The 20,798-nt window shown below is 31.5% G+C and overlaps 1 protein-coding gene across 5 annotated transcripts in view; it reads left to right on the top strand.

Moving 5' to 3' along the window:
• The window catches only part of LOC109595859 (probable nuclear hormone receptor HR3), a 116,570-nt gene that overhangs the window by 66,390 nt on the left and 29,382 nt on the right, over positions 1–20,798 (top strand). For 2 of the 5 annotated variants that reach the window (XM_020011305.2, XM_020011322.2), the window contains exons 1-2: positions 2,417–2,801; positions 7,087–7,535. The exons of 2 other annotated variants lie outside the window; for them this stretch is intronic. In XM_020011305.2, the coding sequence (XP_019866864.1) occupies positions 7,439–7,535 (97 nt within the window). In that variant the 5' untranslated portion in view covers positions 2,417–2,801; positions 7,087–7,438. Of the gene's footprint in view, positions 1–2,416; positions 2,802–7,086; positions 7,536–20,798 lie in introns of those variants that run through there. One more of the 5 variants, XM_020011289.2, reaches the window with a different exon arrangement.

The raw sequence follows: 20,798 nt of genomic DNA, 5'->3' as shown, positions 1-20,798 counted from the left end.
AATAATCTGATTCAGTAGCTTGTACTGGTTACGTACCATTAGCCAAAACATAATTGGCCGGCTTCACGGTTTAACAGAACCAGTCTGTCATTTGTAAAGTTTAATTTTAAAGGGAAACAACGATCCTGGTTCAAAGGACCTGAACGGCACGTTTATGAAGCGGCAATATCGTCCGACTTTAATTTATTGGAGTCCCGAGAACTTAATAAGATAAGAATACCCTGCGGACGTAATACTAGGCTTGACCACTTCGAGATTGTCATGTTAACAAGACACCAGGTACCGGCTACTGCACTGTGCGAAAAAGGGACGAATTTACTTTATTGCGGCCGGTTGTAAAATTGATTTGTGAAACTGTGGTTGTGTGATGTCACGGGACGGTGTTTATCTGGAAATGGGCCATTAGGATTTCTCTAAAAAGCAAACAGAAGCTTAAAAGTGAAAATTGCAGTCGATTTTATTACGGCTGAAAGGCAAAATATTATCAGTAAGTCAGCCAATAAAAAAAGTCAATATGAAAAATGTTGGAAAATCATTATTATTTGCCGGTACCGCGTAATAAAAGTCGCCAAATGTCGAATTATTACGTTTAATAGCCAACTATATTGATTGACGTTTGTGTTTTATTTTTTGCACAACGGAACTGGCTGATGGTCGAACGTTGAATTGAAATTCAGTTGAATGTGACGAGTAAACATTAAAGAAAACTCCGTAATGATGATACTATTTACTCGGACAAAACTTCCAACCATTATTCAGTAATCTGCTAAATGTGTCGTTCATCTCATTAAACTTTAACTTCGAGGAAAGTTTTTAAAAAGGAACTTATTAAAAGTTGCTTAAACATATTTATGCAGCACAAACTCCAATTTTACTATAAACATGTGTTCGTCAGGAAGTTTTTTCTAAAAATGAAACGGCCTACTTCTGATTCAACAGTATAATTAATACTAAATAAAAATAGTTTTTTTTTTTGTGAGACATAAATAATTTAGAAGTTAGCCAAATGGTGTGGTACGGAAATTGGTCGAAACATATTTTTCTCTCTACTTTTACTCTGCTTCGTCCTGAAATTTTAATGAAGACGTCATTGTCTTTTTTACATGTACAGAAGTTTCCAGGGTGCATTTAAAATATTGTCAGTAGGATTTTTTAGTGATTTAATACTAAAAAAATATTTTGCTTACATTTATACTGTAGATTTTCAGTGTTTTATGAGCTACAAACTTGTTTCAAATCATGTAAATTTAATTTTAAATAAAGAGAGTATTTCTTTGAAATTGGATGATGTAAAAAGTTAACCTGAAGGTGCAGAACAGGGTTGTTCAAGCGATATTTTTGTCTCTGAACTGTGCTTTCTGAAATCACTGTTTTTTCGTAAAAAAAAGTTTTCAACATTTACAACACTGCAAGCAGGATTTTTGAGTAAAAATATTTAGCTTATATTTATTCTATAGGACACATAGTTTCAAGCCACAACAACAACCAAATTTTTTATATAAATATTATAAAATTAAAAGAAATTTTGTTTGAGGTGTGAATTACCACACAGTGTATGTTCAAAACATATTTTTCTTCTGTATTGTGCTTTATCCTGAAGTATTCATAAAGTTATCATTGTTCCTTTTACAAGTTTTCAATATGCATTTAAAATATTGTTCCAGAATGTTTTAGTGATTCAACAGTAAACAAATATTTTGCTTACAGTTATTTTTCTAGAGTTTCCTTCATATTTTTATAAGCTCTTTCAAATAACTTCAATATTTTTTTTGTATAATTTATATTAACTAAGAAAAGATTTTTTGTGAAATGTATGTAATTTAAGAAGTTAATCAAATGGTGTGAAACGGAAGTTGTTCAAACAACATATTTGTCTCGGTACTGCCCTTCGTACTGAAATTTTGATGAAGTCATCGTTGCCTTTTTAACGAATCCATTAAAATTACGAAACACATTGGCAACAGGCAAAATCGTGCAAGTGCGGGCTACCAAATGGACAAAATGTAGCACGCATTATACATATATATATATAAAAAAAAGAATGCACGGAAAACGTATTATTTGTCAACAAACAAGAAATCGTCGGATTCTCCGAGCGCATTCTATTTTAAGTCCCGTGCAACATAACAGCAACTCGCCTGCAAACAGTTTTTCATTCATGTAAACCGTCAATAGGAGCTTTTTACCGTTCGACGATAAAACCGTCTTTCGGTGAAAAACTTGAAAAATGCACCGTGACGGTCGTCTTGTCGACAAGAAGAATATAATAATAATAAAAAAAAAATACAGTTAGCACAATTTTAGGCATGCGCCGCGGACAGTTCGTTTGCCCACTTTCTACTTCTAGCATGGTGGTGGTTGGGAGATCCAAGTTTTAGTGTACGTCAAGACACCGCCGAAGCGCCGCGTCCTGGGTTCCGGACGTTTCGATGTTTACAGTTACCTTTTGCCTTACGCACACTTCGATGCGTTACGGTAACATCTGACGATCGTCGAGCGCGCTACGCGATTGAACGTTCCTTTTTTTTTATTCACTTCTTTTTATCCGTTCGGTGGTGGTCCAACGCTCTCTGTGCCAGTTCGACGAAAGCGCTCGCAGGATTATCAGTGACAGTTCGGGCACGTGTTATCAACCCCCTTAACTATCGACGCCAGCCATGGATTTAATTAGAAGGTTTTCGATCAGATGCGTGGTTGTTTGTGATGATGTGATGTGATTGTGCACTATTAAAAATTTTTTTTTATCGCTGTCCAATCTTCTCCACATTGGATTTTTCGTTTTGTTCATATTTCTTCGGGAGGTGCGTACAAACTATTGCGGTTTGTTGATTTGTTATGTAATTTTATTGGTCTGGTTTTCGAAACGTGACAACGGGGATTGATTAATATTAATTAATTAGTTGCATTGCGTACTCCATTAAAAACCGGTTAAAATTTATACGGATTACATATTTATTAAATAAAAAATAATGTAAACATATTGATTAAATATTATGCGGCAATAAATATTTAATTGAAGCGACGTTATAAAAAATGACGAGTCTGCAGGAGTATAAAATAATATTTTTTTTTTCGACAACAAATTCATATTTTTATCATTCATTTGTCAGTCAGATTTTAATATGAAGAATTATAAATTGATTGAATATTGATTTAAAATATTTAACTGCACTAAAAAAATACGTTTTAGATCATTAACATTAATGCGAATTTTTACTCAAGAGGCAAACAAATTAGGTAGTAAAAATAATTATAAAAAAGGTAAATTAAAATTAGTATTAATTATTCTTTTTTAAAATATGAAATTTATTTTATGGGTTTCTTAATAGAATTCTGATAGAATTAATTAAATTTTATATTGTTTACTATAAGGATAATAACGATATCCTTAAAATTTTTCATAAAATGGTTATTTTTAGTTTAAATTAAATTTTATTCAATTTTAGTTATATATTTTGACTGAAATATGTATAGTTTTAAGATTTTTTTATACATATATAAAATATAAATTGAAAAGAAATCCTACAGAGCTTTTTAAAAATCATCTTGTTATATGAAGCCAACAGACACTTCAAAATTTACATCAATTTGAGTTATAAATAAATAATATTTACACAGAATTTTAATAAAAAATATGTTTGAAAAAAAAAATCACAGAGCTTTTTAAGGATTAACTTGTTATTTAAAGCCATTTGATATTCCCAAATTTATATTAATTCTAATTAAAAATAACATTTACATAGGATTTTAATAGGAAAAATAAATTGAGAAAAAATGATTACCAAAAAGTTAAAAATAAAGCCTTTTAGAGCTTTTTAAAAATCATTTTGTTATATGTATTAATTCAAATTATAAATAAATATATGTAATAGAAAAACAAGTTTAAAAAATCACCAAAAATTAAACAAAAAAGGTATTTCACTGATTTTTAAGGATAATTTTGTTATTTAAAGGTAATTGATACTTAAAAATTTATTTTAATTCGTGACAGAAATAAATTATGTATCACCAAAGTCACCAAAAAACGAATTCAGAAAAAAATCACCAAGAAATAATAAAAAACTTTTGACGTAAATCTATAATTTGATACAGAAATTTATTTTAATTCAAATTAGATATTCACACGTACACAGGATATTAATCAAAAAAACAAGTTCAGAAAAAGAAAACATTCATCACCAACCGAAAAATTAAATGCAGACATTTCAAGTAACGTTCGACAGGCCAATTAACGCCGCGAAAATTTGTTTTAATCCAAATCAGAAACAAATCGTTTGAAAAAAGAAAAAAAAAACACGGCCACATCACTCCCGCGTCCGAGTTTGATAATTTCGAACTCATTAAGAAATTTAACGAGGGGTCGCGCAATCGATGAAAGAAAAATCCACGGAAACATCCACGAACGGGGCGGGGACGCGAAACAAAGCGGCATTCATAGCGATGCGGATTTTTGTTGTTTTTTTTTTTTATTATTATTTCAGTTCAAAAGGAACCCGAATAATAATGGTTATTATGCCGAAATATAATAATAATAATGGATCCGTCATACAGTTAATGCAACAGTGGATTTCTCGTGACGCCGAAACTTTTTCGTATCTGCCGAATAAACAGTTACCTTCGAAAGTTCATTAACCACGGTTGTACGTTATATATTTAGTTTTGTAACTGTATTACATTAATAATTATGGGGAAAGTTGGAAATTGTATTTTTTATGTAAATTGCAAAATTGCTTTTATCGCTTATGCTAATTCGGTGTCAATCCAAAAGTAGGCGTTTGGCAGTATGTTTTTTTTTTTATTTACATATTAAAGTACAGTTACTTTTTATATTCGGCAGGTACAAATTATTATTGTTGTTCGGGAACGTGAAATAAACATTGCCGATTTAGATTATTCCCAGTAACGATGCATCTGAAACAGGATGGATGCTGAATAAATTTCCTTTTCGTAAAAGTTAAGGAAAAACAAAGAGTTACGTAGATGCCTACATAAAGTGCTTGGCAGTAATCAATACTATGCATTTTAAAGACGATATGACGATACAGTCTCCTTAAGGCGCACCGTGCACCGAAAAGCTTTCCTCACACAAATTTAAAGGCGAGAATTAGACGCAGTCCAGGTATTAGACAATCGAGGTTAACGATATTTATGCTAAAATATACCTGTTTATCATAAAACTGTTTTAAATTGCTTATCTTCCCGTGTTTCGTTCGAGTTGTGCAATCAATTCACTGCAACCGAATATGCATTTCGTTACTTAAGCTTTGCTCGCCTCACCAAAGCACACAAACTCCACTTCGTTTGCCAACGAAGTTACTAATTTTGGACAATTGGTGGATGCGATTGTTTGTTGTTGTTGGGTACTTCGAAGTACTGTGCGGGGGTTATATAACGTTGGCGTTCGTTGTCCTGTTGGTTTTATTTGCATTTCCTCATATTTACGACTTAATTATTTTCTAACTACTTTGTTTCATGCATTTCGGAAACGCTTAGAACATGTGACATTCCCTCAGTAAGAGCCACGACTCGTTCCATTTTGCACTAGACGATATAATAAATTTTTAAAATGGTAATTCCAATGGATTAATCGACACGGAATATCAAAATTACACGTGTTTTGTGTAAATAATAATGCTTTATCTATACACGATTCCCGAAGGATGGATCCATTAATTATTTAATATCTGGTAATTTTGTCGTGCCGTTGTTGGTAAAAGTATACCTGACTTTTTTACGACTGAATTATGAATCACAGTTAAGTAATGTTATTTAAGTACTTTCATTTTAATAATGTCGTTATAATGTAGGCGTTGTTGGCGAATCAAAAAGTCTACATTTTAGTTGATCAAAAACAAATTTAGAAACCAATTAATTATCACTAATTTGCCGAATATTAAAATTACATGCAAATAATGTTTGGGGATCTATAAAGAATTCCCGAAGGATGGATTCATTAATTATTTAGTCTGTAATAATTTTGTCGTTGGTAGTACTTTTTTCCAGTAAATAATAAATCACAGTTTGAAATAAAGTTAAATACAGCAGATTCATTTAAGTACTTTCATTTTAATGATGTCATTATAATAATTATTATTGTTAGTTGTGAATTTTAAATGTATAAAAAATTAACGGTTAGGTAATCTATGAATTATTTGGTTATCTATTTTTTTCATAGTTTAAAATAAAATAAATGTAGATTTCATTTTGATAATGTCATATTAATGTAAGGTTCTTAAGTTTTGAAGAAAATTATCGTCCAAAAATAAAAAATTTGGGAATATCAATATGTTTTATCCATAATCTACTATCACAGGTTGAATTCAATAATTTGTAATAATTTTATTGTGCCACTGTGATAAGAGTTTACCTACTTTTTATTCAAATGAATCGTTGTTTGAATTGATGTTACATTCATTTTAAGTACTTTCATTTTAATAACGTCACTATAATACGACCCCTCGTTGATGAACTTTTAAAATTGCATCAAAAAGCTTTTACACTCCGTTTTATCAAAAAAAAACCCGCCGTCGACTTCACACGTTCGTGAATTATACGATTTTTCCACACGCCGTCGTCAGTGGGTACTCAACACCACAATCGCGATATTGCATAACAAGATTACGTTTAATCAAAATGTATTGAATAACGACTGCGTCTAACGTTGTGTTTGGCCTGAGTCACACGAATGCGGTTGGCATAGGTCGGGAACCGCATGTGCTGAACAGCAGCTGAATATGAGTGTCTGTAGTGGTGGGCATGTAAAAATAAATTCATCTATCGCTAAATAAATAGTGAGAACAAAACCATATTAGTGTATTATCGGACCAATCGCCTTTGTCACGTTCGGATGCTGGATACCATTGGGGGATACTCGACACTTTCGTTCTGTGTACACGTTCTGTGCCCGACGACTTCGATGTACACCTGAATGTTTCACGTTAACAATAAATTGTATATTAACGGCGCAAATGATAATTTGCTTTCGTTTCGCTTGTCCGGTATCTCCCATGAGTCGTGTTTTGCCAACGAAAACAAAAAATTGACGAAACACGAAAGAAACTAGATTATCCAATGTTATTTCTGTAGGCAGAACGGATCGATTTAAATGGAGAAACCAAAAGGGGGTGCATCCTTGCGTTTATTATGAAGAGATGGAGGATATATTGCACCAAACGTACCAAGAACAGGGATAGAATGAGTGCAGGGCGATTTAATCACATAGGACTGGGCTGAAGTTTTTTTTCGTTATTTATCCGTGCAACAGTACAGAAAAAACTTTTATTTCAATAACCGTTTTCAGCCGCCGTGCATTCGGTAAAGTGGATTAAAACTGTTTTTGTTGTGTGATACGAGTTACCAAACATGCTGACAAACAATAGAAAGTGTAAAGTTGTCAGTGTTTTGTAAATATAAGGATTTTTAATAAACGACCGTCAAAATGTTCGAAATGTGGAACAATGTCGCCACTAAACTGGAAGCTCAGCAAACGCAGGTGCAAAGCCAGCAACCGCACACCTCTGGAGGATCCATTAAAGGTAATGTGAACCACATATTTGTTACTAATTAAGGTTTAGTACAACTGATGTGGACTACACCTACAACTGCGACTGGAAGTCGATTTATTGTCGAGGCTTCTGGTCCCATTCTAACGAGCAAACTTTGTACATTCAATCCATCAATATTGCATTAACTTACGGCTCCATTCAAAAGATAGTGTAACTAGATGCTCCGTGCGCCTTTATAAAACTCGAAATCGTACGCGAGTTGTTGGAAATTAGGAAAAGTTGTTGTTGCCCTAATTTCAAACATCTCACCGTTGCTCAATTTCCAAGCACGATCGCAGCATCAAAGCGTACAATAGCAATGGCGACAGAAAAAATCTCTCAACCTAAATGGTTTCACGTAACAAAACCTTAAACCCGGCAATCTCTTGTCGACTTGTCAGCTCGTTGGGCGCCAATTTCGTGTGTCCCGATGTGGCGGAGCACCCGTGAATTATAAATTATCACACGGAACACAACAGTTAGGTATTCCGAATCGCCTTATGATTGTGGCTTATTTGTGCGTGCCGGCGGCCAATATAAATGCAAATGCAGCCTTAAAGGGCCATTCACAACGAGCCGAATTTTCTTTGTGTCAATGACCCGAACGCCGGAGCGCCGCCCACCATTATTATTAGTGCGAGTGTGTGTGTGTGTGAGTGTGCGTTTCACAATTTGATGCAAATGAAATAGAATTAACGCAGGCGAATGCATATTAAGTAATTCGGGGACGGCGTATGCGTGTGTCTTTGGCGACATTAAATCAGGTAGCTGTTTCAAATTAGCCGTTGCGTATCATGGGAATTTCGTGGAACCTTGCCCGTTTGGGCGGGACGAATTGATGGGTAAACGATTTTTACTGTAGTCGACTTGATTGAGAATGAGGAGCAACGGTTTGGTAATAGGGGAATGTACAGTTTTGTATTTTAATTGGGACCGTCATATTGGATGGAGGATTAAATGAATTAAATTAAGTGTGGATTAAAATAATAATTTGTAGTACCGTTCTCTTGTAAACACCATTTAAATCGTCTCAATTTTTAACATTACGTAGAACAGTAAACCAATACTTAATTTGGAAGCAGTGAGGAACGATGGAGAAGAAACGGATGAATTTGATTGAGAAGCAACAGTTTGATTCATTCCGAATGTTTCCAACAAGTCTGCGATAAGTAAATTGGTACTTGACTAATTCCAAATTTTTTCCCTCAGTAAAACAACTTCTGTGCACACCTAGACGTTCATTAATACAAATAAGTATCATATTTAGTTAAAAGTTAATAATAATTAAACACATAAGAATTGAGAAATGTGAGAAATGTCAGAGATTAAAGGTTTACTACCGAGAATGTAATTGCATTGCACCTTTGAATGATCATATAGCAATTTACAAATAAGTAAAGTATCACTTCGGTGAACGTTTACTACTGAAGAAATTACCGTACAGATATGTTTTTCAGTTAGTTACAGATAATTAACGTTGACTTATCTCGAAGCAATTTTAATGGCACGTTTTAAAGTAAGTGCTAACAACCGAATGTGTGAAAACCGCACAGGTAACCAGTAATTCAATCCACAAAAGTGGCAACAGGAAACGCCAAGTCGGATACGATCTGATGATGTAATTCTAGTTTTTAATTTCCTTTGTTTACTTTATTTTGTAACATAAAAAGAGAATGGGCGGATTGTATATTAAAACAAAAAAAAAAAATAAATAAATAAATGTATAACTGAACATTTTAGGAACAATTCTGGGACTCATTAATAGGCTGTTACCGTTTAATTTATTTTAATGGCCGAATTAAACATCTGCTTTATTGTTGTATAAGCATTACGGTTTAAATTTTTGTGAAATTGTATATTTCATAATATAAAAATTACAGTTAGCTTTACGATTGCAGCCACGAAAACACACATTCACGAGCAACTGTTATTAAAGTAATTAACAAAATTATTACCGCTACGTCGGAATTTTAAGTTTTTTCGCTTCGCGTTTATTATTAAAGTTTTCGGGGCCAATTTAACACCTTACCTACTTACAACATCCAGCAAAACAAGAAAACTTCACAAACTTCCGACACCGTAAAGTGACAAAGACATACAAACATCTAAGTTGCCTTAAAACTTTAAAATGATTTTCACATACTAGCATCGTTTCGAAATTAACCGCCGGATAGTTTTATTTTATTTCCAACCCCTTCCCCGGAAAACTCGTGCCGTGGATCCCTCGTGCGAAATGGAGGAGCGATTTAATAAGGCCGGCTTCGTTTCAATTACGCAGGGATAATTGTGTGTTGTGAATGTAATTTAACATAACAAAATAGAGTCAATTAACAGTTATGAATATGAAATTGTGTATGCAACGAGCAAATCCGCCAGAGCCGATTCAAGATCACATCGCCGGCCCCAAATTAACAATTTAAACGACAGCTTAAATTTCCGCCTAGTTATGGAAACCTAAATCCGCTCCACAATCATTATTGTTAACTAAATCCTAATTATAATAATTAGTGCCGTGCAACATCAGGATAAATTAAATTTAATGCGGCGGCAATTAATGTAACTGACAATGCGTAATTAGACGGCCCAGGATTATAAATACGGACGCGTGGATCGATCTGCTCCTCGTCTATTGTGTCACTCGGAAGAAAAATTGTCAATATGGAGTTACGTTTCACGATGGAAATTGGTTTTTGCGCGATGGTCGCCGACTCGGATTGCGTTCGACGGTGTCGCAACACTTGGGCAACGGTACGCTCTTGTTGCCGGTTTTAATTTCAAAATTCACGATCGCTTTCGTGATCTCGCTGACCATGATTGTCTGTCAGGTAAAAATGATAACAATGATCATTGTAATGGTTGCATCGGGCGTGTTTTTTTTTTTTTTTTGTTGTAATTTTATCGATGTCTTGGTTGAGTTAAAATTCTAACTAGAAGTGTCTATGTTCGCTTTGATAAAATTGAGGAAATGTACATTTATTCTAGTGCGTAAGTATTGAAATAACCCATTTGATATGGTCGTAATGTTGAACCTAATGGTGCCACGTGCATTAAACAAACTGTGACATTTACGAGTATGTACCTTCTTTCCGACTAATCTCCAACAATGAACGAAGACAAAGAGTTTCGAATCGAAAAAAAAACTGTTAAAGACAGGTCTAATTTTGTTTCCGACGTCTTGTCCTAGAAAGAAGTTGATAAATTATCACGGGACTTATTATTCATCTTTCCATTTAATGTTGGATCAATGACAGTTTAAACACACGTTAAATGATGATTTTTGCTATTACGTTATCATTCTGACCCATATAATTTAAGTTCAATAAACTATGGGACTGATAAGAATTACTAAAGAAAAATACACACACAATGAATGTGTTTACTTACTATTACAGGAAATTATCATATTTACAAACACTATCATCTAATAAAAAATTAATGTTTTATTTTTTTTAAATTAAACTGCATAAATATTTATTAAAAAAAATAATTAATCAACAAAAAGATGGAAATTTCTAGTGGACTTCACAATTGCTGTGGGACAATTTGGGGGAACGGTTTTATAAGAAACGTAATACAATTACAACTTGTCCTTCTGTGAAGTGGAGTATTGACCCCCATTGAACCAGTTACCCATAAATAATATTTATAACCTTAGAAATATGCAAAAACCGGTTGGCTGATTTATTGAGTTTTGCCGAAGATTATTCTTTATTGATCTGCGAGAATGACTTCATCTTATTGATTCTGTAATGTGGAATTTCATTTAGTTTCTTCAATAATGAAAAGTTGCCATTATGTGCTAAATAAATTGTGCAATGCACAATTGTGCATTTTTAAATTGGAATCGTTAATTAAAGTTGATTTTGAAGTAAAATATTAGAATAGAATATGGCACAGTCCATGCAGCGTAACTTGACGTGTGCTTTATCAATGTTAATCGTATGTATATTTGATGCACTGTTGCCATGCGTTGTAGAATTTAATTACTTAAAGGATTTTGTATATTTTTAAACTGGAATCGTTAATTAAAGTTGATTTTGAAGTAAAATATTAGAATAGAATATAACGCAGTCCATACAGCTTGGCGTGTACTTCATCAATGTTAATCGTATGTATATTTAATACACTGTTGCCATATGTTGTAGAATTTAATTACTTAAAGGACTTTGGATTTTTATATTGAAATCGTTAATTGAAGTTAAGTTTGATCTAAAACATTAGAATAGAATATGGCACAGTCCATACAGCGTAACTTGGCAAGTGCTTTATCAATGTTAATCGTATGTATATTTGAAGCACTGTTGCCATGTGCTGCAGAACTTAATTACTTAATGACTTTTGTGTCCCACTCGATGTCAATGTTTTTCTATAAATATTACTAATAATAATAATAATAATAATATAAAATATATAAGATTTTATAAATTAAACAAATTTACCAAAAAATTAAATATAAGGGAAATTGTAATATATATATATATATATATATATATATATATATATATATATATATATATTAGGATTCGATTTTTTTATTTATAAGAAGACACTTAAAAAATTACATACATTTTTGGACGGTAATTCAATCTGATAAGGCAATTAAAAAATTTGTTTAATTAATTTTTAAATACAAAATATTATATGTTATAATAAGATATATTTTATCCATTAATAAATTAAGAATTCTATTGATTTCAACAATTTAAATGAAATTTAACTCAACCGGTTATTTTTTTATTTCAAAAAATATTTTACATTATAACATATTCGGATTAGTTCGTACATTTTTTATCACATTTTAAATATTAAAGCTTGATTTTATTCAGCTTAAATATGAGAAATCCATTTTTGTTTACATTTTTATACAACAAAAAACTTTTTAATATAATTCCAATATATTGAAAATTAAAAAAAAAAAACAACATATTATATTCGTAGTGTTTTTTATATTTTTTATCCTGTTTTAAAAAACGAGAAATTCATTTCTCTTGACATTTACACGAAACAAAATGTTGCATGCTACAATAACATATATACATATTTTTAATTAGATTGTTAAAATTCCCATAGACCCCTTTCTTTTAATGAAATTTGATGAGATTCAGCCGGACCTCTCCCTTCCCAGTTCATCAGTCGAGGTCCCCTAAGAGTGTAGATGGATTTTACGTCAGAACGCTTCGAGACGACGCATTCTGACGACGAAAAGCTCGCATAGCTTTGTAAACCGTAATCAGATAAAATTCTTCTTACAACCCATTTTTATGGTTGCCGTTTCGTATGGACCGCATGTAATTAACGGGAAAAGAAGTAATTTTTGTAGTTCAAATGCGTCATGTGTCGGTGCGTCGCCCATAAAACTCTCGACTCGTAAAAGTGAGCGATTCCGAGAAAAGCTCATTGCTACATTGGTCGTATTTAGCATTTTAATTTGGTACTTTTTTTCTAGAATACCGAACGTGCGAAGGTTTTTCGCTACGATTATGGTCTTTGAAAGTTGTCATAGTTGTAAACATATTTACAAGTCTAGGGTTCATGTGAGGTCATTCTCAATGATTTTTATGCAATTTCACAATAAATACACGCAACCGAATTCAATTGTTGTTTTTTTTTCGTAGTTGTTCATTAAGCGATTGCGACATCGGATATTATTGATTTGTGCGGTGGCCAATTAAAATTGAATTCAATCGATTATACAGGCACGGTCACAAGAACACTTAATATAATAATATTAATAACAGTAATAATAATAGTGATAAAAGTTTATTTTATCGTTTACTCATTTAATAGTCATCACTCGTGGCTATAAAAATGAGGTGGGTCTCCGTTATGCAATATGCGAAAATTAGATAAAATTTTGCAACTGGTATATTAATTTTAAATGTTAATACGCCGAGTTGAACGATCTATGAGTTTTGCATGCATCCTTGGGATTCCATAAAACAACGCGGTGTGCGATCATTTCTTCATTATTATTGGTGACGTATTTGATACACCTTAATTCGACGAGAGAAAGTCAAGATTGTCGAATTCTGCACGGTGCACGACGACGAAATTTAATATTACCGAAATGTTGACGCAATTAAGTCGCGGTTTCATTTCGGCGAATTCGTATTTTTCATTTTTTTTTTATTTACATAAACAAAAATTGGGGTGGTAGAAGAAGGTCGTCAACAAATTTGTTTCTGGCCTTGTGGCCCTGCAAAATTAGTTTGTCAACAAGTTGTTGTCAAAATAACGATTCATGCCAATGTGTGTGTAAATTTTATTGACCGTCAGATCTTTTCAGACCGTTGAAAATTACAATTGCGTATGTGTAATTATGACGACGTAGCTTGCTCGTGGAGATGATCATGAAAGTTGGGAGGCTGACAAAAAATCACATATTTAGGTTGGAACTCATAATTGAGACATAATTTTTTGGAACCGGGTGATATCATAAAAACTTTTTTATGGCCTGATGTATGTCAATAAGATCGTGATTAGTAAAATATTTTGATCTCATTTTTATTTTTGCTAAAACTTCTCATCTTATCTCAAAGTTAGATAGCTCTTTTCAATATGTATTAATTTAATTATTTAAAAACATATTTTATGTGAATTTATATATCATTTTATTTCTTGATTTTTGTATTACAAAAAAAATTAATTAATATGTGGTCCTATATACAAATTTTGTTATCATTTTTATACAACAAAAAGCTTTTTATTATTTTACACAATATATTGGAAATTTAAAAAAATATTTTATTATTACATATATTCAACATACATTTTTATCTGATTTTTATGTGTGAGAAATTCATTTTTGCTAAAATTTGTATATCACAAAAACCTTTCTAACATATTTTCCGATAAATAAATCCCAAATGAACGTTTCAAATTTGATTCTGGTTTATTCTAATTAGTTGTTGTTTTAATGAACTCATTTTTTCAGTTCACATATAAAAAAATTTTAGCAACATTATTGTATATAAAAAAGGATTCTTAATAAATTATCTTTTATGCAACAAAAATTTTTTTATTGTATCCAATATACTGAAAATTTGAAAAATATTTTTTATATTATATTCACTCGTATTCTATACTTTTTTTCCAATTTTAATAAATCAAAATTCATTTATGATAAATTCATTTTTATTAACATTTTAGACAATAAAAACCTTTTCGTTCTATTGCTCAATATATTGAAAATTAAAAAATTATATTTTATCTTACATTCAAAGTAATATCTACTACATTTTTATCTGATTTTGATAAATAAAAATTCATTTTATCAGTTCATCTATGAGAAATACTAACATTTGTCTATAACAAAAACATTTTTAACATATTATCTGATAAAGAAATTCTATGTGGGCGTTTCACATTTGATTCAGGTTAATTTTAATTAATATAATTATTTTTTATATTTATTCTTATATTAATTTAATTAGTACACTTTTTATTACATTTTAATTAATAAAAATTTATTCTATTCATTTTATATTTAAGAAATTCATTTTTGGCAAAATTATTGTATATAAGAAAATATTTTTAATAAATTATCTTATATACATTTTAATAAATCAAAATTCATTTTATTCAGTTCATTTATGTTAAATTCATTTTTATTAACATATTTATATAATAACAACCTTTTATATTTAGAAATGTATTGAAAATTTAAAAAGCATATTTTATCTTATATTGAAAGTAATATTTAATAGTACTATTTTTTATTTATTTGAATATATGAAATCACCAAAAATGAGTCAGTATAAGTCCAAATCGTTTGAAAAAAATTTAATTGAATATGCGTCCGATTAAATTTTGGGGTTTTCCCATGTGGGAAATTGAATTTTATTAAAATATTTATCAAAAAAGATGATTGATTCTTAGCTGTGCCAAATTTAATATTCGACACACTTATTTTTTCAGTTGACTACTTACTTAAAAAGTCTCACAAGTTTTTATAATTAAAAACAAGTTATAATTAGAATATATTTATTAAAAAATTGATTTTTTTAACCTCTAAAATCAATTTTTATTGAGAAAAATCTTATTTTTCACTTTGTTTTCTTAATATTTCTCAGAACAATGTTAAAAACACTTAAAATTTGATGTTCATCATTTAATATCCACAATAGATAACCTATTTTATTTGGGATTTTCCCAATTATTACATGTTTTTTTTTTACTTAACTAAATGTTACCTAAATACCACACACAATTTAATGAAGTGACGACTTATTTTTGAAAATAGGAAGATATCTACCCAAAGCAATCGATCCGAAAAATATTTCTTTGTTTAGGCCCGTAATCTTAAGCCACATTTAACGAACAACCGTCATCCGTCTTTCAGCGACAAGGTCGTGTTGTACATTTCGTAGGAGATCAAAGCGAATGCAACCGTCTTTGGGACGTTTTTCCCGATTGGAAAAACGTACGGTCAGAAAACGTCGAGATCGGGCACTGGCAAACCGAATGAACCTGCCAATTACCGAGTCAATAACAACAACCAAACAGTATCTCCTTAGACCATGGTGAATCGTACGTATTCGCGGACCTCGGTGTCCTTGGTATGAGTCTTTCAACTTGTGGCCTACTTATTGGCTCGGCGAAGCCTGTTCACCGTCCAAACGGTGCGGCAAACGTCCAACGGTTATTAAAACGTTTCTTTTTTTTAATAGATAATTAACGGAAAATGTCCGAACACCGGTGGATCGTTTAATTGACGTCTTGGTTCGTTTGAAAAATCCGCACCATTCATACGCCACGCTGAAAGTCCGCCGTATTGTGTGTGTGCCCGTGTGTTTTCTATGCAGATGGTAACTGTACAACGGTGGACCATTGTATCCGGGGAATCCTTTTCAATATTGCGTTTGTGCAAGGAACGGCACGGAGGAGGATAATGATCGTCGGTGTCGGATAACGTCCGCACGTGGATCCGGACGTATAATTTTTTTCTGTTCAATTTCTTGTGCCCCATAAAGGAAAATAAATCCGTGCATTTCGCATTCGATTTAAAGCGGGATTAACGGGCGACACAAATATTTGTTGTGCCGTTCGGTTGTTTAAAAAAGGTCCATTAATCTTCATGTAAATTTTATTGAGATATATCGGAAGTTAAACTGACGCTGATTTCAATTGATTAATGTCTGTGTGATATTGTAATTTAATCACACATTCGGCAGCTAATTAAACCCGGAGGGGGGTGGGTGATGGGACAATTAAGAGTGGCGCATCCGCCAAAATCCAAATAATCTCTTTGAATGTTTTATTGGTTTGGTCCAAAACGTATTGATTGAACAGTCTGTACGATCATAATGAATTACACAACAGGTCAATAGCATGTGACGAATTATTTAGTCAGTATTAAAGCACGTACACAACGAAAGTGGTGCTGGGGGCTTCCCCAAACTGATGTTGTAAGTGGACTACAAATTTGAAATGAAACAGACTTTGTTCTTACAATAATATTTTGTCACATCAATCATATAATTTGCATACACATTATAAGGATGATTAAGAAACATTTTTTTGTAATCTATATATTTTCAATTGAAAAAAAAAAACAATTAAAAATTTTGTTTGCGTGCAGAATTAAGAAATTAACATTTTAAACGTAGACTTTACATTTTTGTATTAACGAACTATACAGTACCACTCTTTAGTAGTTAAATATCTCATTCTTTCTCGGTTAATCAGTTCTGACCGCTCTATATACATTGATGAGTGTACTGGGTAGACAAACTGGAGGTCATTGGCCATATTTCATAAAATACTTGTTGATTAAGTATAGAAAATAAAAATTATTTATAAAATTGATATTGAAAAAAGACGTGAAAAATATTTTTAAGCTTTTAACACCACTGACTGAAAAAATCAATTTTCTTTCTTAATTTGTCAATGAAAGATGAATTTTTAAGTTTTTTAATTATTTCTCTGAGAATATTTGCCATACCAGACCTAAGAATGATAAATTTAATATTAAAATATTGTTTTTTTTTGTTTTATCATTTTCTAAAAATTTTAAAAAATGATAAAGTTTGTAAAAACTGTTACGATTGTTAATTGCCTCAAACTAAATTAGTCTTTATTTGGCAATTTTTTCACTATATCCTCTTATTTTTAGTTTAAAATATTCTTATTTATTGAAACAGTTGTTACATTCCTGAGGATGAGACATACACTCTGTCTTTATCGATTGAGTTTATTCGATAAGTTTATTTCTGTTAAAGATCTGGTGCCAAAAGAAATGAAATATTTCAATTTTTTTCAAGGTTTTCTCATAATTTTGTTTTTTTTTTTCAAAAATATTCTTTTTATGCACTTATTTCGTATTAAGGTTCGGTTTTTATATTTCGAAATTAACTTCATTAGATCAACTTTTTTTGTGATGTGTTTAAAGCTTGACATTTAAGACATTTAATTAAAATATCAACTTATCCTGTATAAATTTGTAAGTTGTTATATAATTCTAAATTCACTCACATAATATAAAATCTGATAAACAAAAAAGCTGAAGAAATTTTCTGAAAAATAAACGAAAAGTGCTATTTTACTTGTACCACTGAAGGTATTAATTTGACCTATTCAATTCAGTTAAAAATTTCGGAGATATAGTCGACAACCTCCAAAATACTTTATTTTATAAAGATAGTACTCAAAATTTTAAGATAAAATAAAAATAGAAGGAAAAATATGTTTGCTAAAACTGTTAAAGTGGTTAATTGCTGTTATGTAAATTAGTCTTTATTTGGCAAAATGTTCATTACATATACATATTGTTAGTTTACAACATTCTTTAATTTTTCTTTGCTAATGAAACATTCCTGAGGATGATACACTCAGTCTTTAATAAAGTTTTCTGGTTTTCTCATAATTTTTGATTTTCTTTTCAAAAAGCTTCTGTTTACGATCTTACTCCATATTAATTTATCTCCCATAATTTCAAATTAAATTTATTAGAAACTTGTCAACTTATTATGGTGTGATATTTGAATTAGATTTCTCACTATAAAAATTTCGACTTAGAACGCAGTTGAAAAGCAACTAACTAATGGGGACTTAGCACCAAAGACATTTAGTTAGAATTAAAATGTCTACTCAATCTGTATAAATCTGTACATTGTTATATAGTTCAAAATACATACATATAAAATATAATATGATATGATAATAGAAAATATGAAAAGACTTTTTCCTGCAAAATTTTTTCTATATCTCCATTTTTCATCAAATTATTCCTATTGTTATTCATTATGTAACATAATTAAATTATATTAAATAATAATTGTTGAAATTGACTACATTGTTGCTTGCAAATTTCCGTGAAAATCAGCTTATCCACACGTATTGTGACATACATGCATGTATAATAAGATCGCGTATGCAACAGACGCACGGCGTTCGTACGCAAGAGGTGGGTTCCCAGCGCAATTATTGCATTTAAACATCGGCATTATTTACTTTATATTTTGTTTATTGTATGCGTGTGTGTATGTGTGTCTGTTGTTAGGATTGTGTGCAACATCGTTCAAATATTTACATAATCGAGTGCGGTGCATAAATTAAACAATCCACGATCGAAAATAGACGCGATAAAAATAGAGCGGATTTTCAAAATATTCGGCCACTCAAGACCGTCGCTTCCTTGTCCGTCGTTATGGAACTTATTTTTAACATCGATGAATTGGGCACCGATAAAATAAATGAAACTGACATCGTCGACATAAGTTTTTTGCTCTATCTCTCTCTCTGAATTAATGAGTATAAATTGTACAACCTTTATGAATTAATATATAATGACTGAGAAAACGTTTAAACATTATTGTTTTTGTTAACAATATAAGTGTGTGCTTGTGTATAAGTATTCGTCAGTCGTAGGAGAAATAATCGACACACACAAGTACATTTATATAACCATCATGATTAAACTTATGCAAGTTATAAATAAAGTTTCAGATAAAGCCACACACACATACACACATACACGGTTACAGTAATTTGCGCTTTCACTTTTTTAAAGTTTAAAATTCTTGGCCCGTCCAATCGGTCTTTTCTATACGCCGTCATTATCTTGTCGTTGCTAAATTGAACGTTGATTTCTCTCGTTTTTCTCACTCTAAAATAAACAATTATAAAAATATAACACGAATGAATTTTTATTTTGCAAGACCACCAGTCGGCCACATTAAATTTCTAACAGGATATGGACATAATTAAATGTGGATGTGGAAAATTACTCCGCTGAATTACACAACGGTGTATTATAATCCGAAGAATTAATAAGAATACTTTTCCATTAATGAACCGCCACTTCTTTTTCTATACGATCGTTCCGATCGATCCCATTGTCGGTGGCCCATAAGCTAATTAATTCTTTTGTGCCGCATAAAAAAAAAAAAATAATGAAATCGTCAATGATAACACACCTTACTCATGAAAAGTGACTCTTATATTCTTACCTTTTGAAAGGTCCAATTCACACCTACCCATTGTTGGCCGGGCTCGACGTGAACTTTGATAGCCCCACAATGTCCACCTGTTGCCTGTACATTTAAAATATCAAATTTTACATACACATTTTACGAACGCCCGTGATATTTCAGGCGATGCCGATGCAAAGTGTTTCCGGGCGGTAATTTACGCATAATTAACCTTAGAACCGCGGCGTCGTAATAAAGAAATTCTTTATTGTGAAGTTGATAATGACACAATAATATTGCCCAATAGAACGTGAGCTTTCACAATGCAAAAGCACTTATTTAATAACAATTAGCCGATAATACCGTATTACGTACGGCGAATTATAAAATTGAAAAGACAATGTAAACAATGATTTTTTTGCCATGCGAAATAATCAAATGACCGTTTGTGCAACGGGGCAAGTTACATTCGGAATTTTGACGAACGCCATTACGTATGCATGGAAAATCTCGCACACGCATGTGGTTTTTAGAAAGCAGTTTCCACCGCCACCAAAACTGGCCGAGGCGAAATTTAAAAAGTCGACATTAAAGACACTCAAAGCAGCGGATATTTTATTTATTAATCATCACAATGTACACGTTGTTATTTTTCAGATACAGGTTTTTATTAAAGGTAAAAGAAAGTTGTTCATGTTCCATGCCTCGGAGACTGATTATGAAATTCGCAACTTGTTTTATGCCTCTCATGTGAGCGTGCGGCTCACAAATGTTCTTTTTTTAACGAAATCAATTTAAATTTATTGCGCAACGTTTCAGTTTCAATTTCTTTTTTTTTTTATTA

Source organism: Aethina tumida, chromosome 1 (genome assembly GCF_024364675.1).
Source record: "Aethina tumida isolate Nest 87 chromosome 1, icAetTumi1.1, whole genome shotgun sequence".
Lineage (NCBI taxonomy): Eukaryota > Metazoa > Arthropoda > Insecta > Coleoptera > Nitidulidae > Aethina > Aethina tumida.
The sequence above is the reverse complement of the archived record's forward strand: the minus strand, read 5'-3'. Positions and strand labels throughout refer to the sequence as shown.